The sequence below is a fragment of the Bacidia gigantensis genome (assembly GCF_019456465.1).
Source record: "Bacidia gigantensis strain McMullin 20006 chromosome Unknown contig_244, whole genome shotgun sequence".
In the NCBI taxonomy this organism is placed as follows: Eukaryota; Fungi; Ascomycota; class Lecanoromycetes; order Lecanorales; family Ramalinaceae; genus Bacidia; species Bacidia gigantensis.
In genome coordinates this window covers 226,699-250,433 of record NW_025408600.1, presented here as the reverse complement: position 1 = coordinate 250,433, position 23,735 = coordinate 226,699, and the positions used below count along the sequence as shown (strand labels likewise).

At 48.5% G+C, this 23,735-nt stretch overlaps 6 protein-coding genes across 6 annotated transcripts; 3 read left to right on the top strand and 3 right to left on the bottom strand.

Moving 5' to 3' along the window:
• Positions 1-125: 125 nt before the first annotated feature.
• On the top strand, positions 126-5,276 carry KY384_004768 (uncharacterized protein; the record flags this gene model as incomplete). The annotated part of the gene is made up of 6 exons (XM_044813272.1): positions 126-180; positions 528-982; positions 1,366-1,619; positions 4,092-4,127; positions 4,354-4,772; positions 4,819-5,276. The coding sequence occupies 6 exons, from the start codon at positions 126-128 to the stop codon at positions 5,274-5,276; spliced, it is 1,677 nt and encodes a 558-aa protein (XP_044669550.1).
• A 413-nt stretch (positions 5,277-5,689) lies between these two features.
• On the bottom strand, positions 5,690-8,715 carry KY384_004767 (uncharacterized protein; the record flags this gene model as incomplete). The annotated part of the gene is made up of 3 exons (XM_044813271.1): positions 5,690-7,207; positions 7,522-8,032; positions 8,594-8,715. The coding sequence occupies 3 exons, from the start codon at positions 8,713-8,715 to the stop codon at positions 5,690-5,692; spliced, it is 2,151 nt and encodes a 716-aa protein (XP_044669549.1).
• A 3,259-nt stretch (positions 8,716-11,974) lies between these two features.
• Positions 11,975-13,016, top strand: KY384_004766 (uncharacterized protein; the record flags this gene model as incomplete). Its single annotated transcript, XM_044813270.1, has 3 exons — positions 11,975-12,085; positions 12,135-12,200; positions 12,249-13,016. 3 exons carry the CDS (start codon positions 11,975-11,977, stop codon positions 13,014-13,016), a joined length of 945 nt encoding a protein of 314 aa, XP_044669548.1.
• An 88-nt stretch (positions 13,017-13,104) lies between these two features.
• Positions 13,105-16,442, bottom strand: KY384_004765 (uncharacterized protein; the record flags this gene model as incomplete). The annotated part of the gene is made up of 4 exons (XM_044813269.1): positions 13,105-14,932; positions 15,055-15,582; positions 15,714-16,173; positions 16,433-16,442. The coding sequence occupies 4 exons, from the start codon at positions 16,440-16,442 to the stop codon at positions 13,105-13,107; spliced, it is 2,826 nt and encodes a 941-aa protein (XP_044669547.1).
• A 143-nt stretch (positions 16,443-16,585) lies between these two features.
• KY384_004764 (uncharacterized protein) lies at positions 16,586-16,882 on the bottom strand (the record flags this gene model as incomplete). Its single annotated transcript, XM_044813268.1, has 2 exons — positions 16,586-16,826; positions 16,875-16,882. 2 exons carry the CDS (start codon positions 16,880-16,882, stop codon positions 16,586-16,588), a joined length of 249 nt encoding a protein of 82 aa, XP_044669546.1.
• A 1,026-nt stretch (positions 16,883-17,908) lies between these two features.
• On the top strand, positions 17,909-23,402 carry KY384_004763 (uncharacterized protein; the record flags this gene model as incomplete). The annotated part of the gene is made up of 9 exons (XM_044813267.1): positions 17,909-18,343; positions 18,398-18,536; positions 18,606-18,697; positions 18,752-18,817; positions 18,873-19,049; positions 19,109-19,292; positions 20,682-21,227; positions 21,250-22,188; positions 22,249-23,402. 9 exons carry the CDS (start codon positions 17,909-17,911, stop codon positions 23,400-23,402), a joined length of 3,732 nt encoding a protein of 1,243 aa, XP_044669545.1.
• Between the last annotated feature and the right edge of the window lie 333 nt (positions 23,403-23,735).

The window sequence follows — 23,735 nt, the reverse complement described above, 5'->3', positions numbered from 1 at the left end:
AATTACGTATCTCAAATGCGTATAAATAACGCGCGATATGTGCAGCAGTAGAACATCCGCACTATAGTCTTGTGAACAACCAACCCTCCCACCACCTTTCCGACCATATATTAGAATCTAACACGATGCTGATCCGTGAATATCACGAAGATGTCCCCACTAGTGGCGGGGGCTCTATGCGTGAGTATCCGATATCTGTTGCGGTGCATTTTTGAGCCAAAGGATTGGAGGAAGCGGGGAGGGAGGGGAAGGCGAGAAGGGGGGAGGGGAGAATTGAGTCCCTGTGATATTTTGGCTGATATATGAGGGTCCATAGGGGTGTTTATCTTTCATCCTACGATTCCGGGGTATCCGCTCGCGAAGTTTCCCGGTGTTGTTGTTTTCTCGGAGATATATCAAGGTATGGAATTCTCAATGACTTATGTCTTTCATCGTCAATATCACTTGATTGATTATTCTTTCTTTCCTTGACCATATATAACCCCATTCCTGCCTTCAACGAAACCCGCAAGTTGACATTTGCATAGTAACCGGTCCCGTCACCCGCTTCGCTCGCCAAATCGCCGGCCATGGCTACATCGTCGCTGCGCCCTCTACATATCACGAATTCACGTCCCCCGCGCCCCTCGCGTATGATGGCCCAGGCACCGACGCTGGTAATGCGTGGAAAGCAGAGAAAGCCCTTTCCGCTTATGACGAAGATGCTACGCTCACCGTTGATCTGCTGCTCAGCCTGCCTACTTGTACGGGCGCCATTGGCGCTACGGGGATGTGTTTGGGTGGGCATCTTGCATTTAGGTGCGCTTTTGATAGGAGGGTTAGGGCGGGAGTGTGTTATTTTGCTACTGATATTCATACCTCGACATTGGGGAAGAGGACTGGGGAGGGCGGGGAGGGAAAGGGTGATGATAGTTTGGAGCGTGCGGGGAAAGGGGAGGTGATGGGGGAGTTGGTTATGATTTTTGGGAAGGAGGACGGGCATGTGAGTCCTGAGGGACGGGATCTGATTAGGAGGACGTTGCATGAGGCTGTTGTTCATGATGATGATGGTGGGAAAGGAAGGGGAGTCGACTTCAGTTGGTATGAGATTGCGGGGGCGCAGCATGCGTTCATTAGGGATGAGTTAAGTAAGGGACGGTATGATCCGGGAGTTAGTGGCGTTTGTTGGGGGATGTTGATGGAATTGTTTGATAGGAAGTTGAAGACGGAATTGGGACCGAGAGAGGGGGGAGGGAAGAGGTGGAAAATGTGTGTTGAAAGAAGGCTGAGGTTGAATTGTGATCGTGTTGTATCGAAGTCATTATTGGTTTTCGTATATATATTTGGCATCTGGTGTCCTGCATTCAATTGCTCGTGCCGACAAAGACCACTAACACCGCTGCATACGTGGCTGTTGCAACTAGGGTCTCCGAGTTACTCGCTCTGATGCCCACTGACATCATTGAAGCAAAGAGTGTGACTGCGATAGAGACGGTTACGAGGCTCTTTGTTTTCTGTACGGATGGAAGACTCATTATCAGCATAGGTACGACCAGTGCAGCCCCTCCAGTGATTGCGATGATAAAGGGAGCCATCTTATCCACTGATGGCGAGACTGCTTACGGAGGGGCGCCTTGCAAGTACTCGTCTGTCCTACTGTGAATCTCCGCCTTAGTATATGTGAGACGGCGTGGTAGGAAACGTTTGAGGTGATCTCTTATGGGGTCAGATTGGATTGTGGTGTTCGAATCGAGGCTACAGTAGCGTGAGTTGTAAGGATCTCCGTCCATTTCTGCAATCTCCGGAAAGGCTTGTGACAGGTCGCGTCGAAGTTTGGACGATTGCTGGCTTTCGATACTTTTCATAGATCGGACAAAGGTGTAGTCTTGGATTGCAGTGGCTGACGAGGGTCGTTAAGCTTGCTCAATTTCGATTGTTTAAAGAAGTCTGGAAATTGAAGGATGTTGATAAACGGTATGTCTTCCAGCAAATGTTGGCAGTGCAGTCATAAGTACGTTATACTTCTTGTGCTTTTGCCATGGATGATGAGGGGCCAGGAGTATTTGAGTATGAGGTAATGAGATGGAAGAGCTTACTGTAATCACGCAACGCGGCTCTCAAATCCGCTGAGTCTATATCAGACAGTGCTGATGCTGTCCAAGAGCTTCCTTTCAACTTTGCCAAACGATTTTGCAAGTTGAAGATGTTCATTCGGTGAAGCATCCGATATTCAAGGAAGTGTACATGGTCGTAACCACTCGCAAAACTGTAGTGAAAGAGCCTTTCGCTATAGTTCATGTCATCCTCGATATGACCTGGCTCTAAAGCGTGCTCTTTGGCTGGTGGATGCCAGGCAGGCCAAGATTCCTCCCTTTGCATGTCTGATGAGCGTCGAGCTGTGTTTCTGCTCGGCTGATTTTCAATCTTTGCTTAGCATAACATCCATGCACTTTCGATATGTATCTAGCAGTTTCCGAAGTTCTACTGTATGAATTGGTATGAGAGGCTGCTTAGTAAGGCGTTGGTGGTGGGGTGCGTCGTTTAGCTGCATGCTCAGCCACCACACCGTCAGCCTGATCTCACTGACAATCTGCAAAAGGCAGCAGCTTCAATTCGAATTTCACTTTCCGAGACTCCGATCCGAATGAATTAGCTAAGATTCGAATTTATGAGCTAGATATGTCTAATGTAAAGCCTTTAACGTTGCCCGAGAGCTCTAGGGCAGTCAAGGATGCCATTGAAAGAGCACGTCGTATACGCCGCGCAATGGCTCGAAACAAGTCTCCTAAGAGATTCTATCGACGGAAGAAACACGTACCCCAAGAAAATTCTGAGCGCTTTGACGGGCTGCTGATTTCTAACAATAACAAAATTGACTCTCAATGCCAGCCTACGTCGAGAGAGGGTCTTCGTGGCGGTTGGGACAAGGCCCCAGAAGGGAATACTCAGTAATCTCTTGGAAATAGAGAAGCATCATCCGTCAACGAAGGTAATATCATTTTCTTCACCCAAGCAAGTTGAGGAATGTAACAGTCTACAGCGAACTTCAAGAGAGCGGTTCTCCGCATTGAGAAAAATGTCGACAGAAACATTGTCGAGCCTTTGAAACAAGCAATGATCCTCAAAGAGCAGCCAGATTTCAGCGCTTTAATTTCATACTCAACGAAAATCGAGAAAGAATACATGGAGGCTCACACAGCATGGCTTCATAGCGTTGAAACAAAGTGCCCTACAATGGAAGGTCGGTTTGCGATACCTCACTGATCGTAATACAATGCATTGATGCACGAAGTAGAGAACAAAGATTGTGTGAAGGCACCCGGAGCCAACAACAAGACTTAGTGGTCTCTCGAGCTTATGAGCAATGACGTAATGAGTAATAATCTTGTTTTGGCCGTGCAGGCCTAGGGCAAAACCTCGCTGTCTCGAGTATCCACGCCAGCCAAAGACTGACTCTACCTCGCTGGCAACGCCATGCAGCAGCCCCAGGCCCGCTAAACCCCCTACTGTCGTAGCTTTGGAGTCTATATATGATATATGTACAGGGATGGTGGGTGGGTGTTCAAAAACCACCCTTTGACAGATATGAATGTAGGAATGATGGAGAAGGGGCTGCCAAAATTCTATGTAAAAGCCTAAGGAATTAGGCGAAATGAGCTCTTGGCCCACTAACCCCTAGTCTAGCTAGTTCCTTGAAAGTGCCAAGATGCTCCGAGCGACAAGGACCGATTCGGAATCTGACGAGGAGGTTGAACTTTTCTTATGAGGCGACTTGGGTATTCATTGATGATTTAGAGGCCGCGTTAAGACCTGAGTAAAAGAAAAGGCAGTCGCCCGAATGTATAGGGTTTGTCAAATAGAATTCTTCATTCAATTTCAATGGGCAGAGCATTGAAACTTCATTTGCAGTCTCGACGCAACTTTGAGTCTTTCAATAACATAATGCCAGGCCTAGCTTGCTGGCACCACTCTATATTGCCTGATCAATGACTGACTCGCATTCTTCAGGGAGATGGGACGCCTTTGCGGATGCGACGTCCTCTCCGAATTATGGGTCGTGCAACAGGCGTTGAACTATGAACATACCCAACTCTGATGGAGATAGTGTATAGGTTTGAATATTCCAAAGACATACCTATCTACGGAGAGTAATCGTAAATGTATTGAAGACTTAGCACAACGCTCAGGGATCGAAAGAAGTTTTTCTTAGTAGGTATCGTACTCAGCCTCTTTCCACCTTTGCAATGATACAACAAATCGGGCTAATATACACATATCCTAAGCAACTCCATCAATGAACTTGACATTCTATTTCGCATATTGAAGTTTTCATGACCGTCATTGTCGCTCGTCGAAGCTTTGCCGATAAGTCAGAATTGCCAATCTGGAAGCCATCGATGCCATGGGTGAAAATGTCCGAGTAGAAGGAACAGTGCTCGTTTTCAGTAGACTTGGACGAAAGCCAACTAATGATGATACATCTCAGAGAACGCCTCTGAACGTTACGGATTGCCATTTAGCACTGAGCAAGATTATACAAACAGCATGTCTAGTCAACCGCGAAGTTGCGCGACAGCGCCTTCCATTTCTCACGGCGATGAAAGTCCGATTTACGAAACGTTTCGTCCTTAAAGGTAAACCTGAGGAGTTCGACTGGCTCCTGACGTCAATCGATCGTCAAATGGGCGGATTGATTTCTGTACCTGCCGATGAATTGGTATACGACGAAGACCCTAGGTGGCGTCTGATAAAGAAGTTTTTATACCCAAATAGAGAGTTCGAAGCGTCTTTAAGTAAGTTTTCCATTGCCAAAGACTCTGGTATACTGATACTTTTCAGCGAGGCTGAAACGATCATTCCTTCGCATTGAGAAAAATTTCGAGCAAGATATTGTACAGCCTCTCAAGCAGGCAATGATTAACAGAATGGATGCAGACCTCTTCACACTGATCTCACAAGCAAAAAGAACCGAGACCAAGATACTAGAAGCCTGCGAAGAATGGCAAATGGTGATCCCACAATTGTGCTGTAAAATCGCAGGTGAGCAAAAGAACAACGCTGGCTATTCATCAGCGCTAAATTGGAGAGCAGCAACAAGTGATTTTCAGGACGCGTCCGAACTCGACAAGCAAATATATAGATTAGAGTGGCGAGCAAGAGACGCCGGATGGAATGCGGATCTCGACGAGGTATTCCAGAATCTGAACCGTGACCCCTTTGAACGGACTGACGGCCCGACTTTACTCGTCAAACATCTCGAGGACATACTGAGCAGGCAAGGTGATGACTCTGTCTAGGCTGCAGGTATTCAAGTTGGGGACTTGAATCGACATATCCCCAGTCCGACTTAGCCGAATCGTGTCAATGCCAATTGCCAATCGCATTGGTTTCCCTAGAGTCTTCCTGTCATGAAGGCTAATCGAGGCTTTCTCGGCCTATACATGAGGAGACTACGTTGGTAGATGTTGACGACGGAAGTAGTGCAAATTTGCTGAAGTCCTTGGGACGGGCTCTTTCAGATGCAACGTCTTCTCCGAGAGTAGGTCGCCAAGAAAGAGCTTTTTCGCAATTGAATTGAGACACAACAACATTACTGTAAGGACTAGGTTAGATGTATTTGCGGCCTAGTCGATGAAGATGGTATATCCGAACTCAGCATAGGTTCACCAAGGAAACCGGTGTCATTTTCTGCAACAGATATCAATTCCATTCAGCATTGCGCAGCCCCTTTGGCGGCAGGATGGTCCTCCTGCTTTGGCCTTCTACCCCGTAGTCCCCAAGTATCGTGATGTCTATTTCTTTCTATCGCTGCTCTCGCTTCCTTTCTCGCCATTTCCTCCCGCATCTTCGTCATTCTTGTATGCTCAGGATCTGTCGGCATGATCATGTGCTCAGGCAGAACCTTCCCATCTTGCAATCTGATAAGCTCCTTAGTCCTCTTGTGCTTAGCTTGGTTTTTGCTTATGATATACCAGGACACAGCTCCGACCAGCAGAATCCCGATGATAGGTCCCGACGACCCTCCCATAATTTTGTTGACGTAAGATCGTGTGTAGTTCAGTGTATCACCCTTCCCATCGTCTATGTTCATGCCGAAGTATGACGTAAAGAACGAGAGCGGAAGGAAGATGACTGTCACCATGGTGAAAATGAAAAGAATCTGCGACTGAGCTTCCGTCGCGTCCGCTTGGACTTGTGCTGAAAGCGCTTGCTTTGCTGCGAAAAGTGCCTGCTGATTCAGCTTTTGCGACTCATTGATGTTCTCTTCCTTTTGCTGAAGATCTAGCAAAGCTAGCACACCATTTTGTAGCCTCTCAGAAGTTTTTGTCATCCCCTCTATCTGGGACAAAGAGTGACGGATGAGGTTTTCCAAAATATAGTTCATCTCATTCCGAAGTGATTCTAGACATCTGACATTCTTAATATCGTTGGTCGCTTTTTCTAAAACGTCTTTTTGGGTATCAAAAAGCCGCACTAACATATGAAGTTCGTCGATTATATCGGCTATCTCGATACCTAGTCGGACCAGCTTTCTCCTCTGCTCCAGATCTATCCGTTCTGCACCCTCAGCCATAGAATCATCGAATTTGCGGAAGAGATCATCATAGTTCTTCGCCACAGCGCCTAATGCTTCTTGGAAGAGCTCTAAAAAGTCCAGCGACGAATGGTTGTGTGTTGTCAACGTTTCGGATAGCGCTGTCGACAGGATCGCAGCAGCGATTTCAGCCCCATGGGAAGATTCCTTGTCCTCTAACTTTTCCAAGACACTTTGCCGGACGTCCGCAATGTGGTATAGGTCTGGAGAGTCTTGGTTCGACCTTGAGTACGAAGTCCAAGGGAAAGAGGTAAGGATGGATGAACCAACATAAGTCCAGTCTTCGGGCTTAGAAGTGGACCCAGAAGCCACGATCCTTTTCCTTTCGACGATCCAAAGGCAGAGCCAAAGCTGGTCTACCATGATCATCTTTGGGTCTGTCTCCATTCTAGTCTGGCGAGAGACAACTTGATCTGAATCTCTTTTGCTGGTATCTCTGATTCGGGAGTAATAAAATTGGTCTAAAGATCGACGTGGGTGGTAGGCCTCAAAATTCTGGTTTTGGCTCAAAAAATTTGCAAGAGTCGGGATCTCCATGTCCTCAATTACACCATTAGGCGACTCATATACATTGCAAACATCATTGTTGTATGCTTTGGCGCCATTGACTGTGTCCCAGTGAATGTATGGAAGCTACGAATAGATACTGGTAAGTTCATTTCTGACAAGTTGGGTATAGATGGGGACCTACAAATATTCGAACGTAATTTACACGAGTGTGATATCCTTCAGTCTCCGGTCTCGAGGGGATTGGCCCGGCAATTGGTTGGAAGAAGTCATGTCTTGGGAGAACGGATCGAGAATGAGGAAAGTTAGATTTTGCCTGAAGTATAGTTCCTAGCGATTCAGAGATATCGTGGTGAGAGAGGCATGGGGGGGATATTGTTCGCATTGCTCTCTTGAGACTCCAATCAGCCAAGTCAGCAGACTAAGCAAGCTATACTTACAGTCATCGAGACAGCGTTATTGAATGGAAAATGTACCCAATTATCCATCGAGCCTGATTCCGGTTGAGACAATGGAAGGAATCGCGGATCAGGATCTCCCACAAAAGCATCTCTCGGAGCAGTGAGAAATCGTTCGAATGGCCTTTTACGTCGAAGCGTAAACAGTGTCACGTCCCAATTTATGTCGCGGAGGACCAAGTCCCCAAGAATATCAGTCAAACATTCGCATATTCTCTGAAATCGGGGTTCGTCGTAGTCCTCGAACTTTGATAATGCAAAATACGTTACAGCTCCATCGATAATCTTCTCAGCACCATCTGGTAAACCACCCAGCTGCATTTCGTTCCTTTGCAGTATTTGAGACGGGGATGTCTCAAGTACGGAAACGATCTTGAGATTGTTTGACTTGATGAGACCTTCAAAATCACTATTGATGGAGTCTACGATTCGGTTCCATTTGTCGCGACGAAACTTTGCAAATTGAAACCTAATTTTTTCTGGGAAGAAAGATCTGTAGTGATCAGGGGTCTGAGCAAAATGATGAGGTGTAGCTACTCTAATTTCAGCACTATCATTCGCAGACTGACGGGTGCCAGACCAACACACCGAGAAAAACAACACCCTTCAGCTGGTCAAGCTGCGGCGTGCAGCTTTGCAGAATCCCTTTGGAGCCCCAGAGATGTTGCGTCAGCTGGGAGAGTATTAGCTTTCTATTTTAGGCATGATGAGCCCTCACTTGTTTCAATTTGACTCCTCCAAATCCATGAGCGACAAATACAACTGGAGCCCGTTCGTCGAATGGAGTCGACTTGAAATGTCTTTCGATTACGTGCCATATAAGTTCTGTATCCCGGTAGCTGTCCTCGTACCAATTGTCTACGTGGCCGATGCTATATATTGCACAGTGTGGGAATTTCCTGGGAAGAAAGTCTCGGAGCCAAAAGATAGACCGATTATTAGGAGCAGAAGCAGTATCACAACACCAGGTCGTTCTCCACGAGCCACCAGGCCCATGGATCGCAAAGATGCTGAACCTACGTCAATCAACGCAGAAACGATCCAGACGGCTTACCGGCCTCTCGACCTCCCCAACGGTTTGTAGATGGGTACAACACCAAAGTGTTCATCTGGATAGCGACTGAGGTCGCACAGCATGCCATCTTGCGTTCTCTCTAGCGGGTATGGATTTGCCATTACAGCATGGGAGAGTCGACAGTCGTAGCGGAAATCCTCAAACGTCCGCTGAAGTGTCACCTTGAGGTCCGGAAAAGTCGATCACAGGCAACAATGAAGCGCCATACACCCTCATTTCCAGAGCGCATCGCGCAAGCCAATGAAAGCCGGGAACGGTAACAGGCATGGAAGCTCGAGCCAGTGACATTGTTCTGCTTGGGTTTGGCACTTTGAGTACATGCATAAGCCTGGGCCTAGTGCAAGCCACGCATCATCCCACCTTTCAGCCTGACAAATCTGCTGTGTGACACCCAAGCATGAGTGTACTGCGCTCTATACTGATAGTTATAGCGGCCCACAAGATTCGGCCAAGACAGGCTTTGGCAGCTTGAGTTGAGGAGCTATGGCGCTATTACTCGTGTGGTCATGTTTTCTTCACCTCTTTGCACTTCATTCGTCTTTCATTGCTTACCACTTGTAGAGTCAAGTCAAGCATGGGGGTACTTTAGAACCGAAAGGGTCCTGGAAAGAAACTAAACATTATAGATGTTACTGTCAAATTGCGTGAATATGGAGCCATTGGACAAAGCACTCCTTTTCTCTTGAAGTTAGCTTTTGGAGCCTACAGCGACATCAGAGGATCCTGGTCTTACTCCCTAGAGTTTTGATAGCACTAAGGCTATGGTACAAGTCAGGATTTATTATATTGTTGTCGTACATGCAGAGATTCCTCTCCCGCTCACTCACAATGACAGCAGACGACGGTAGATGGGCTGTACATAGAACAGTAGCTAATAATCGGACACCGAAATCTCTCAGGCAACATACAGTATTCCCGCAATATTCATCAGGCCTGTTGGGCAATGACGGGTGGTCCAGCGCTAGTTCAAGACGCGTAGACAGCTTGCTGCTGACTCCGAAGCGGAGCCAAGCTCGAAACCTGCGAAGCTTGACCTTCAGAGGTGGTCGCGGCTGACGACGTTTGAGCAATAGGTAAAGATCTGAACTCGCCATTGTCGAACTGCTTGTACTTCGTCTGACACTCATCCTCCGGGTAGATATGGCTAATCCATCCGATGTGTTGAGAATTGTGAATCTTGGTGGACAATTTCGATTTGGAGAAGTTGATCGCTGTGGCGATGCGATGTTCGGCCGAAGTTTTGGACTTCGTTGCGCTGAAGCAAAGAAAACCGCCGCCACTGTCGAGCTTTTTCTGATGTCCGCAAACTCGCTCTATTCGAAGTTGGCATCACCTTCCAGGATGTTGTGGAGGTCTTTGGCGACGACGAATGCGACTGGCTAGGTAGGCAGCTGAGATATCTCCGCCATATCGAGAGTTGCTTGAATGCAGTATGGTATACTTCGCTTTCTCTCGGACCTCCCCCGAAATTTGGACACGTTGCAAAGGTCATTCACTAGGCGAAACTCTGCATTAACAATTATTTGGCGCTTCATTTGTTGTGCGTCGACAGTGTCGTTGCCTGTGTAATTGAAGTTTCCTTTCTCTGGCTTAGATATGATAGCTTGCTATTCATTTTTGGACATTTCCATTTGGAGAACCTCTACTTCTTGGTTGGGCATTAGATCACAATGCGGATACAGGGGACTATATTGCGATGCGGCTCACGCCGTTTCCAAACAAACCAATAGACTGGTCGTAGATCTGCTTGATGAAGGGTTTATCATTCACTGGTAGGCCAGATGCACCAGTGACTTTGGGGACAACACTATCCGGAGCTGTGGTGTTGTCTATCATGATATCGAAATATTACAATTGGATAAATGTAGCCAGTATGCTCAGCAAGAAATCGAACTTGATCAAAAGTAAGTCTTTTTCCGTTCGGAGAGCAACAGGCCACATTTAAATCGATTTTATGATACATCTGGAGAGCTGTCCAGCAATTGAAAAGCCCCTGATTAACTGCCACGATTGTAGACTTGAATTTGTGGCCAGCATTTTGACTAGTTCAACTATAGTTCCAGCTAAAAGAGCCATTTCCTACGTTGCTTTAATTGGGTCGAAGCCTTTTCGACCCATGAAGCCCCATGTGCTCGGCCCAAATGTAGATTTATTCAGCTGGTTTGTGGCCGCCACCAATCTAATCAAAGCCAAGTCGGTGTTCTCGACCGTTGTCGACCACGGTCAAACCCATCTCAGGATGGTTATTGGACAGGGATGGGCTTGCCGATGAACGGGTGGTGGACCCACCTTCTCCGGATTGAGAGAAAGCTGACGAAGAGACAGACTGAACTGTCGCACGAATGTATTTCAAGCTGAAGTTTTGGTATCGGCTAGCTCAATGAAATCAGGTGCAGTCGGGGCAGTAGCCTAGTGTTTCCCATTACGGCAACCATGGCGCCACCTCGGAGATTGCACTTGCCTGATTTGGTGATGAGGCTGAATCGCACACGGGAGGGAGGGACGGGGCTCCTGCGGATGTAGCCAGACGTTTACGTGAAATCTCCGATCTGCATATTCCCTTTGCCCACGTCCGGAGATCTTTTGCAGATTTTTGGCGTGGGAAGAATCAGATGAGTGCGCCACCAGCTTGCCGATTGGCCGATGACCTGGAGTTCGCAATTTCAGAACCTTTTGTACAGGATCTTTACGATCTCTCCGCCGTCTAGATCTTCCAGAAATAGAATCCATGTGACCATCAATCATTGCCTACGCTGCTTGAGGGATCAAAACGAGGATGTAATCTCGCTGTCTCAGGAGAGGCGAAGCCATTGGCTTCTTTCGTCGACGACATCCCTGTTCCTCTGGCTCATGGGGTGAAAGAAGTCCACAGTCTAGATCAAAGCAGTATGTCGGCCTCGGTATAAGCCATACCCCGCTTGGTGATTCTCTTATCCTTGACGATAACGTTACATTTTGCGACCATTCTGGTCAAGTCTTTCCATGTCCTCCCGCAAGTGGCGCTTGTCTTTGTGGCCTCATCGAGCAAAAAGTCTAGATTGTATGTAGTCTAGACCAAGGCGGTGTTCTTTGAGGTGATGATTAATTTCCCGATGATGAACGAATCTGCCTTTAAGGACGAGTGTTCTATTCTGGACCACTTGGTCGTATCTTGTCCCATATTCAGTATATATGGCCTTCCCGTTCCCTTAAGAAACTTAGCAAACTCAGACCGATCTATACTTATCAATCCCGTTCTTCCGTCTCTTAGGCTGCAGGCATAGTATCTAGTCCAGATCAAATCAGGACCCAACAACAAACCAATTCTGGAGCCTAATTCCCTTTATGGTCTTGGCCACGATGAATTCAGCACCATCCTCCATGTTGCCTGGTTTCAATCTACCTTTCGGCAGTATATTCCCTCCCAGCGTGGTAGACTGGACTAGCTCCCCGGGATCAAATTCATCGAATGGAAACGAGGACTTGATAATGGTATGTTTCTCTCAGCGTTCGAGTGCGCAACAAGCTCTGACAATGGCAGCAACTAAAGCAGCAATTTGGTGCTCGGGTTGCCGAAATGCAGACGATGGTTGAAAAGGCCAACGAGGTGTGTAGGTTACATTAACCGCATGTCCGATCTCTGACCGTCGCATAGTCTGTGAAAAGTGCCGTGGGCGAGCGAGATGCTGCTACTGCAAGAGCAGATAAAGCTGAGCTCGATGGAAAGGCACAGCAAGCCGAGCTAGCAAGTCTGAAGTTGGAGCTTGAAGCTTGCAAACAATCCGTCCAGCAATATTGGGTGGCGGTGACCGCGGCAGCAACTAAATTGGAGCAAGTCAGTAACGAGGCTGCTTCCACCAAGGCCGAATTGACACGCTATCTCATGGAGATGGAAGCCTCTCGACGAGATCTTGAGCTACAAAAGGCAACCAACCAGACCCTGACCGCGCAACTTGATAGCTCAGCGAAAGAGCTCGCTTCTGTCAAGGTGGAGTTCAGTAGCTTCAAAGTCCAGGCCGACATCCAGGCCGAGACGAATGGCAAGGCCCAAGAGCTCGCAAAGCAGACGATTGCGAACCTTACGGAGGAGGTCAGCCGCAGCACTACCAGCTTGCACCAGGCGCGCAGTGCCAGTGAAGCCAGCCGGCTCGAGCTTGAAAGAGCTAATGGTCAGTTGACCCAGCTGAAGCGAGAGTGTGAATCCTGGAAGGTATCAGCTTCCCAAGAAGCAGAGAAGAATGTCAGAACGACGCAATCCATGCAGGAAGAGATAAGACGGGGTGAGTCTGAGCGGCGAAGTCTTCAAGATGGCCTGAACCGGAGCCAGAACGAACTCGAGATGGCAAGACGGGTACTGGCCGACGTTGAAAGGCGCTTCCGGGACATGAGTAGCCCAGGAAACATTTTCAAAAGTCTCTTTTAGTCCGTTCATATTACCTTGAGCGACATGGTGTTAACTTAGACTGGCTTGCCACCATTCAGGCTCTAGAAAGTCATTGACTGCCCGGGATTCATTCTCTCGTCTGACTGCCGTAAATCATTCTTAAGTCTTCAATGGCCTTGACCCGTAGATCCGGCCCGACAAATTCCGCCCAACATGGCACGGGCTTCACGACCCCAAGCGATGCTGCTCCCTCTTGTTGAAGTATTTCGAGCAGACGTCTTGAAGGATTAGAATCGATGATGGGAATGGCGTTCAGCAAAGATTTGGTTGTGATTGAACCAAAATTGTAGAAGCGCTTCTGGCTCGTAGTCGCATCTATGCCACAACGTAATAGCATTTGGACTTTATCCATGCTGTCGCTTTCTGTGGCGGCGTACAAGCAAGCACCCAGATATTCCGCAAGATTGTCTTCGAAAGGTAATTTACCTAGGGATGCTTTCAGCTGGTTGCAAGAACCAAAGCGTGCGGTATGGATAAGTCGAGCTGCTTTTATTTTTGGCGCTGCATTATGCTTGCTGGTCTTTGCTAGAAGCGTCGTCAACGCCACGTCACCATTTTCGATGGCTAAGTCCAATGGCGAAGTCTCGCTTATGCAGACGTCAGGATCTGCTCCATATTGAAGCATCACGTCAACTAATTTACGCCTACGGTCTGCCCCGGGTCGAAGCTGTGAAGTCCTTACTCCTACACCCCGAAATTCGGATATGTAGAATAGTAAGCGACTCTCTTCAGCGGATGGCTTTCCACAATGTGATAAAAGCAATTCAAAGATGTCAAGTCGTTCATTGGTCAAGGCATGCTTGATAGTACACCATTCCACTGGACTGCCTTTCTCGAGCAAGAGCTTTACACAGTCATAGCCGCCACGCAAACATGCCAAATGAGTCATCGAACGCGTGTTTTCCCACAATATATCTTCTATGCCCTCGGTATGATATGAGGTCTTCCAAGGCAAATATCTCAGCTGCAAAATCTCAGTGTCCAGTTCCAAACGAGCCTCGATGAAATGGGTGAGATTCAGAAAGCATTGGATGTAAATGGGATCCGCTGCCTGGATATATCTTCTCAAGTCAGTGGGAGTGTAGAAATTGACAACATTCCAAGGTGTGACAAAAAGCCAATCAGCGTGCCGCCAGCTACTTTCATCATAGTAAAGTAAGGCAATGTTCGAAACCATAAGCCAGCTAGTATATGCTGAGTCATCTGAGGCTTGATCGAGGAAGAATTGGACGGACAGGGTTCTCAGGGGCTCTACAAGCCAGCGACTAGGGCACGCCATGAGGTGGATTGGCCAGAAACTTATAGCATACCTGGAAAGTTCACGAGCCTCTATCCAAGAGAAGTGGTCAGTCGGTGTTTCCCAATCTAGCTTGCCGCGGAGTATTTCATGAGAGATTTGGCCTGTAGAGAATATTGAATGCTCATTCCAGGCATGCTCCCTTATGTCTAGCATTTCTTGTGACATAAGAAACCTCAGGCACACGACTATCACACACTCATCACAAAATTCATAAAGAAAGTCATCCCTATCTTCGAAGAACTCTTGAACGGATAAATGTGCGAATCTGAAGGCATCAGCTTGGTCATCGTAGATGACAAAGTTCATGCAGAGTTCGAGCAACTCTTCTATGGTGTAAATGATCTGCCGATTCAAAGCGAGGCTGATCGCTTTCAAGAAATCTTGTGCACACAACTGCCTATCAAGGCCTAGTAGTAAGCGTATCGTGTTTTCGAATACCGTTACTTCCTCGGGATGTCGCAGCCCGAGAAGCTGCTGGTAGCCCTGCTCGTACAATTCCTCCAGGCTTTCTGGGATTCTGCCAAGTAGCTCCTTGGTGAAGTCGATGAGCGTAAGCTTGTTCAGTGCCTCGATGGAGAATTCTGCCCATCTGAACCTGTTACCAATGGAGATATTAGTCAGACGTAATGCTTACGTGAAGCTCAAAAGGTCATGTTGAACCTGAATGAACAAGGCAAACGGCACGCAATGACAGCTCTTGAAATGATCCGTACTCACATGCCGCCTGACTTTTCAATAAGACTATCCTTGACCGTGAGAAGTAGCTGGTCACTCAAAGGCTTCCCATATCTTTGTTGCTTTTCGACCATGTTTCCTACCTTTACGTCAATATATCGCGCAATGTCAGAATAGTTGTTTTCCCAATGTATCAGAATGTTGGGGACGCTCTTGAGGTGGTACGCGATTGTTTGATCGAGCCTACTCGATATCAGAATTTTGATCGTCGAGCTCGAGCTTTGCACCAATTTGTCTAGGTGCTGAAGCAGAACCTCCCGAGATATTGAGTCGCATTCGTCTAGAGCGTCAATGATAATGGTAATTGTGGGCCAATAATATGCAAGTTGAATGATCAGCTCCACGTATTCTTGTAAACCAAGGTCTCCAGCGGCAAACCCATCGTCCCTTTGCTTCTCATACAACTTGAGTAGAGGAGGTAGAACAGACCTTGATATGCTAGAACGACTCATTTGGCGTGCTATACTTCGGAGCACATGGGCAGCTTGCGAGCGTCCGGCTTCGTTGCGACTTCGAGCACAGTAAAAGAAGTAAGGGCAAGGCGTCTGACTCTGCTTTGATTCTTCGGCGAGCCTATCGATTAAGATTGACCTTTGCATCTCCTGTTAGCTATATTCATGATGCTAGGGCAGATGAGATACATGAGCTTTGTCTTGCCAAATCCAGGATCGCCACGTAACCACAACACACACGAGTCATTCGAGTCATGCCATTGGCGAAGTCTGGAGTCTTCCAGAAACCAAGTTCCCGTACCTTGCAATACCTGGCGAAAATGCTGGTTTTGATGTTGCTGATAGGGTACCGTAGACAGCCAGCGTAGAATCTCTAGTTGCCGATCGCTGTCAAGCCTTACATAAATCAATGCTACCTGACTTTCTGTATTGCGAATTGGTGAGCTGATGTCTTCAAGTATACCCTCTACTTTTTGTTGCGAACAGCGTTCCTCGAGTGTTAGGTCACGCAAGCGTTCGCGTAGATCGTTATTGTGCTCGGCTTGAGTGAGGTTTCGCCATCGTTGCACTTCGGCTTCGCATGCCATAATTTTCCGATCAAGCTCGCCAAAATTGTCTAGAATGATGGTGATGCTACGAAAGACTCGATCTAATGCAAGAATATAGAATTAGCCATGTCTAGCACTTAGCAACACCAACCACAATTTAGCAACATACTCGCTGTAGACCTCCGGAACTATTGATATGTCTTGAGCAGATAGCAGAGCATGACGGAATATAGATCAATGAGTGCCCTCCTTTGCGAAGTTTCCGATTCGAATCCGTTTCCGATCATCAGTCGTTCAATCACTCTGCATTGGATTAAAAGGCTGCACATTCGCTGCACATCCTCCATCGCAGCGGCGTACTTCTCGACATAGGATACGCTAGCCTGGACCGCATCAGAAGGGAAAGGCACATTGCGCAGCGATTCTTACCTGCAAGGCAAACCTCACAGCAGCCCACGGTAGGGCTGCATGTATAGGGTCATACTGCACAGCAATATCGCCGACTGCCACAAACTATTGCACCCAGCTTGTAATATTCGCAAAGATGTCGCGCAGCACAATAGCTTCTTTCCCATCCCTCCCTTTGGACTCCCATTGTCTTCGTTTGACCTTTTCCTGTTCTTCCTCCACCGCACTAATCACGGATTGTGGCCCGATAGCTTTGGCGAAGGGTCGCAAGTCTCCTAGAAGCGTCGGATATTGGGGCTTCAGCTGCGAGACAGCGCTCATCCATAGGTCAGGGGAAGGTGAAGAGCTGAGTCCAGTGAGCTTTCCAGTAATAAATGTGTAGATGCAATCTTACCTAGCCATAGATTAGCCAAGGGAGTCAGACAGAACGACTGCTCATGGCATACAAAAGCGCAAGCCAAAGCCTCAGCAATCATCGCCGATCTCTCGTGTAAGTCAGCGAAAGGCTAGGGTGGAGGCTGAAGCATTGGAGGAGACCAATTGATTTTGCATTTGAGCGAGCACCTAATAACAGTAGGTTCAAAACATGTTTCTGTTGAATTCAGGATGATTGTCATTCATAGCACAACAGCTATGGCCAGACAACTTGACCGTCCATGCCGTGCCTCCATGGAAATACGGAATGCGCGAGTGCTGGATCTTTCGTTAAAGTTGATGTCCTGTCCGTAATACGCATTAAGGTTGACATATCATTAAGGTTGGTGATAGACGTCCGGGGTCTTCAACCTTGTACGCGCAAATATCTGGGAGACGCATAGTCCAGACCCTTCAGAACCAGCGTATAATGCATAATAACAAAGTACAAGCTCGTTAATCCTTAAGGTTCGACGAGAGGAGGGTGCACAACGGCTGGTATGATCCGCCAAGTGCCTCATGCACGCTCGACGGGTACTATTTTCTACTATTCACATTCCATCGACACATGCCACAGCGCTATGGGATCCTTCGCCTATCTTGCTTGGCCAATACCTTGTTGATTTCTACCAGACCACCTCCTAGGACAAGCTTTAACCGCTGAAAACTGGAGACACCCCAATTAGGATATTTAGGGGCGGGACGCTGAGGATCTAGTGGGATTGACATGCCTAGCCTTCAACGGCTACGACCAACGGTGGCTTAAGGCTTTGGCAGTCACTGGCCTGGGCCTTGTGCCTGAAAGCCAATGCTTCCGTTTTGGATGAACCACTAAACTTGAACGATACTAGCGAATGTGATCAGCAGTATTTCAGCTCCCCTGCTGAACGCCACGGACTTGACAATGGCCAGACTTCGGCCAAGGTACATGAAAGCAAGGAGTCATAAAGTCATAAAGCGCGCGTCGACCGTTTTATCGACTCTTTTGATCAGAACTCTCCGACGCACAGAACAATGACTTTCAGGCTCTTTAATTCAGTCTCAAAGAGACGCCTCGTTAGCGGAGGGACAGCATTAGGGCTAGCTGCCTTCACAGTAGACTCCCTTTTTCGACGGACGTCTCTGCGACTAGACAACGGCATTGCCTCGCCCGCTGATGAGCAATTTCACATATCCTCGGCTTTTCCTGTCCCAGCTGGCTATGGCGGTAAGACATTTCAGATCAAAAACAACTATCCACAAGTCGCTCCAACCAGTATTGTTGAATCAAAGAAGCCCTCTTGGCCAACGCTGCCCGCACCTGGAGAGCGTTCACCCTTACACGACAATTATCCTTGGCTTCGGAAGGATTTCACAAACCCTGACCAAGCCTATGAGTATTGTGAGCTGGTCAAGGCTTATTGCTGGGAGGGCAACGTGAACAAGGGATTTCGAATTTGCGAGAATACTGTTCGCTCCCCCTTTCGGCATGATCGATATTGTATGGCGACTGATGCTTTGTAGGTCCGGGAATGGTTTCATGCACCTTGGATGCATTATGGTCCGACTGGAAGAGAGCCCATCAATGGCTTGACCTATGAGCGTGCAATACCGGCGCTCGAATTCTCCAGAACCCAGACCGGCTATCTTCAGAATTGGGCTTGTGGGTTTTACAACGCGGCAGGCATGATCCCTCCATTTCCAAGGCCTACAGGGTATTGACACTCGAAAGGGGCTTCGGTTTTTGGTCAGGTGTGGAAGACCCCAAGTAATCCACAGTGGACCAAAGACGTCAAATTCCCCGAGGGTACATGCGTATTCAAGGTACTACTCTGAGGCATAATGTTGTCGTTTAACAACGTTGTGACAACCAAGCAGATACTTCTCACGGATGCGACGGACGAGGCGGTCCCTTCCCTCAAGGGATCACCCTCACTGCCTGCAGTAGGCCTACCCGCAGCGGACCCAAGTGATAATTCGCGCTGAAGTGGCGTAACAGGTGATCGCACCACATACCGGAGACCCAGATAAACCTCCGTTTCAGGCTCCAGTCAGAAACAACTTTGTCTCGGACCTGAGATTGATCCAGGTAGACTTTGCTGTACGTGATGAGAGAGCCCCAATCGGATGGGTATTTGGCACCTTCATGTACGATTCCGAATCCAAAGAGAAGAATGTAAGTATATCTGCGAAAGGATTCACCTACCTCCAGAATTTAATCTTGCTTTATTATAGGATTGGGACCGTATAATCCCGGTCGGGTTAATGTGGGGAAACGATCCCAATCTGAATCAGGCAATGCATGATGCTGGAAATACGCCTAAAGAGTCCTGGATCAATCCAAGAGCTGAACAGATCCGCAAAGACCTGGGTGGACGCAGACCAAGTTGGGGCTGGAATGGACGAATGAACGGCCCAGGTAATCAATCTCTCCTGTTTCCGAGATTGGCCTAAGTTTTCTTCTTTTCAACAGCCGACAATTTTATCTCGTCTTGCGCTTCATGCCATTCCACTTCAGAATGGCCATCGAAAACCGGAATGATTCAGCCAATGCCTAAGCATGTGGGGGGCAAATGGATCCCGCAGAACGATATCAAGACTATGAGATGGTATGTACGAGGAAATCACCTCTTCCTTGTCTGTCTGTTTCATACAGCAATATCAATCCAGTGAGAGTTCTTTGAAGCGCTCAGCTGACATACCTGGGATCGATTTAGGTTCCGTAACATTCCAGCAGGGGGGCCATTTGACCCTGACTCCGTCTCAGGCGACTACTCGTTGCAGCTTATGATAGGCATGGGGAATTACCTCAAATGGTCCCGGAGCCAAAAGCCACTTCTTAGCCGAATCATGTCGGGTGCGACGAAGTACACGGTCAGCGATGATAGCTTGCGCGCCGGACCTCATATTGATTACAAGAATGTTCCGCCTTGTGACTCTGGTGATGGAGAGAGCGCGAGGAAATGATTTGCTAAGCACAGGTGTCTTGTGCCAACGCTTGAATGATCCTATATCTGCACCCGAATCTTGAAGCACCGCTTAAGTCGATGATGATGACAAATGAGTCGACAGCAGCTACTGTTGGCTTTTGGCCTTGATATGACTAATATATGGTTGCTGATTTATCCGACCTATCGTATCAGCGTGAAACTTCTTCGGACACGACGTCCTCTCCAGAAGAGGTCTTATCGGGCTTTCAGCTGTTATCTACTTAAGGTTGGTGACAGACGTCTTCAACCTTGAATGCGCCGTCACTAAGCGGTTGAATTATCGAGAACGTCTCAGGGGTGCATTCATTCCCTTTAGGATCAACGCATCGTGCGTAGAATGCAATTGCAATCGTTGATGAAAATTCCCAGCATTTTTCGACGAGAGGAGAGTGCTGTCTACCTGGGCCATCTCAAGGCCGGGTAGGATCCCCCAGGTGCCTTCTAGTGCGAGTTAGACGGACCTCCTCTTCCTTACCATTTGCAATCTCCACCGACAAATAATATGGCGTGACAGGTGACTTCGCCTATTCTTACTCGGCTAATAACTCATTTGAAGGCCTTGGCGTGACCTAGTTGGGTATTTCCTGCCCCCTGGTGCCCCCTGCCCGAACCTAGACCACAGATCTCACAAGGTTGCGGCAGCCACCAATTTCTCTATATCCCCAAAATGGCCATTGTGGCTTTTTTAGGGGTCCAATACTTGAACACACAACTGGAGCCGTCTTCAACCTCGTGCCATGACAATTGACCTACTTTGTAGCCTTTCGGGTCATCGTCGTTGCTTTTTTCAACATGCGTTGCCTTTCTCTCCTCCGAAGCACTCATTGCGCTTTTACGTATGAGCTATGGAAGAATATTGGCAGCGACTCAAGCCAAGCCACAACGTCCAGATCAGTACGCTAAAGACCTCCAATCCAACCTCAGTCTACCCTGCTCTACTGATGACAATGCAGGCGAGCTTGTCGTCGAGCGCAAGCCCAAGAGGCGCTACAAACATTTTGTTCATCGAAGTCTTTCCTTATTCGCCCTGTTGGTAGTTGCACTTGCTCTCATCGGACTCATCGAATTTGCGTTGCGCGTTCTACCTCGCCTCGATGTACCTTCACGCGACCATTCCGTTGGCACTTCGAAGCGCTCACTTGGTCTAGCAAATGGGCTCTTGAGACGCCAGGACTTTGGCGATGAGGGCAATGATGATTCTACCTTTGATCCAGACGTGGGAACAAATCCTTATGCTCCTGCGCCAGCACAGGAGTCTTCTACTGACGATAGCTTCCAAGTGGATGGCATTGATGTATCGTCTGACGGTGGTCGCACTACTAGCGCTCTTGATGTCGGACCGGCGTCATACCTGCAAAAAGAGCGTCAACACGTTTCACATTCCAGACCCGTCTACTGCATCGCTCACGCCGCCTACACAGGCACCGAAATCAACACCAGCGCCGACTCCATCCTCAATTCCTGAGAATGTGAATCCCTCAACAACTGAGGCAGGACCTTCACCGAGCACAGCTGTCTCACCTTCGCCAACAGCTCCAAATCCAATGACTCCGAGTCTTGAACCTCAGCAGCAAGAGCTTGTCCAACCTACAGCTGTCCAATCTTCACATGAGGCTGCAAGCCGGAATGGTGGCCTTACAGAAGATTCGCAGCCAGCTGCATCCGCTTACGAGCCTTCTGCTTCCGTTCCAACAGTCGTTTCTCGTGGCCAGTCGTCATCAGGTGGATATTCAGGAGCTCAGCCGTCTGCCACTGGGTCGAAGACAACGGGAAACGGGGTAGCGAAGATTGTGTACACAACCATCACCTCAACGTCTGGATCATCTGCGATGATTGTAGTGACTACAATGAGCCAGCGGAGGGCTTCAATTACCAGGGATGGTTCCAGCAAAACTCCATCACAGTCAGATACCGCTCCTGCAGCTCAACATACGGGCAATACCACCCTTATGGAATCTGACATACCGTTAACGTTTGTTGAACGCCCCGAAAACTACTTCTCTGCGGTCTATTTACCAGTCCTGCTAGCCGTCGGCTTTCGTGTGCTGATTGGGTACCTGTACACCGTCACGAAAATGATGGAGCCATTTTCCTTCCTCAGCAAGCCTGGTGGCGCTTTGGCGAAAGACTTCCTCTGGATCAATTATCTTTCAGCCAACGACAATCTAGCCCCAATCTACGCCATGTTTTCTGGTCACTGGCTAATGTTGTGGACTGCAATTCTGTATTTGGTGGTTGGGCTTCTGTCTCCTCTTGGAGCCGAAATGTTTGGCATTTACCCCAGCTTTCACAAGATCGCCGTTGACACCGCTGTTGGTGGCCCAGGTACGTTGCTACCGTTTTCTTGACATCTTGCTGTCGCTGCTGACAGCATATTCTCGATAGCTATATGGATCCATACCAAGATTGCAAGGCTCATGCAGGGGTTGCTGTCATTTGTCTGCGTAATGTTGATCAGTATCTGGTTTCTCCTACGCGAAAACCAAAGTCACATCTACGCCAACCCGTCAAGCATCGCGAGCATTGCCAGCCTCATCCACCACTCTGAGACGGTCCTGGACTTCGCGCATCATGACCAGACTATCCCGAAGCGTGAAATGCTGCGCCATCTCGAAGGCAAACGATACCATCTAGGCTCGTACCTAACCCCCGATGGCTACGAACGCTACGGCATCATCCCAACTAGCGGCATGAATTATTCCAACGATATCTCTCAAGCTTCGTCAACACATACCGTCCCACCAAAACGCACCAAGTCCCTCACGCAAATCCTCCTCCTTGCTCTCCTTTTCTTCACCACTACCGGCCTCCTAACCCTAATAGCAGTCTACTACACCAACCACACCGACAACGCCTTCGAGCACTTCATGGACACCCAAGGATTCGGCCCCCGCTTCCTCCTCACCTGCGCCGGCCTCGTCATAAAATCCCAATGGACGCGCCTTGAGCGCCAACGCGCAGTCCTCGAGCCTTTCCGACGCCTAGACTTCACCACGACCACCCCAGCGACTACCAACAACACCACCACCACGACGCCCACATCTGCCATCTGCGACTCACGAACCCTCATCCCCCTCTCCACCCTCACCGCCGCCCTCCGCCGCCGCAACCCCTTCCTAGCCCTGATAGCCCTCACAGCCATCTTAGCTGAAGTCCTCATCATAGTCCTCCCCGGCATCCCGTTTGACGCGGGGCAGATCTGGCTCGCGAGTCGGATCTCGCGGTTCATGTGTTTTTCCATCTTGGGGTTCATGATACTTTTGCTGGTAATGGTGGTGGCGGTGTGGTGGACGGAGGAGATTCCTTTGCCGAGGGAACCGAATACGCTGGGCGCCATGGCGATGTGTGTTGCGGGCACGAGGATGGGGGAGCAGATTGCGGGGTTGGGGGTTGCTAGTGGGAGGGAGATGAGGAGGGAGGTTGAGAGTTGGGGGAGTGAGAGGGTGGGGTTGAGGAGGGTTAGGAGAGGTGGTGGTGGAGGAAGGGTGGTTGTTGATTTTGATGATGGGCAAGGAGAGGGGGTGTTTGATTATGCATGACCGGTTTATGATACCCCTTTTTGTTCAACACGCTTTTATGATACCCTTTTGAAGCTAATGAGGACTCAAATGTTGACATGTAGCTTTTGTACTTATATACATATATACATAATCATAATATCATAATCACAATCACCCCAGACTCACACCCCTTTCCAAATCTCTACTACCCCCACTCCTCCACTCAGCTTCCTCCTTCTCCCTCCACGCCCCCAACCGTCCATTCTCCACCCGCTGCCCCATCGACGATCTCGGCACCCTCCTCTGAAACCCGTGATTCTCACTATCATCACTCTCATACCCGCTCTTCCTCCTCCCCCTCTATACGTATCC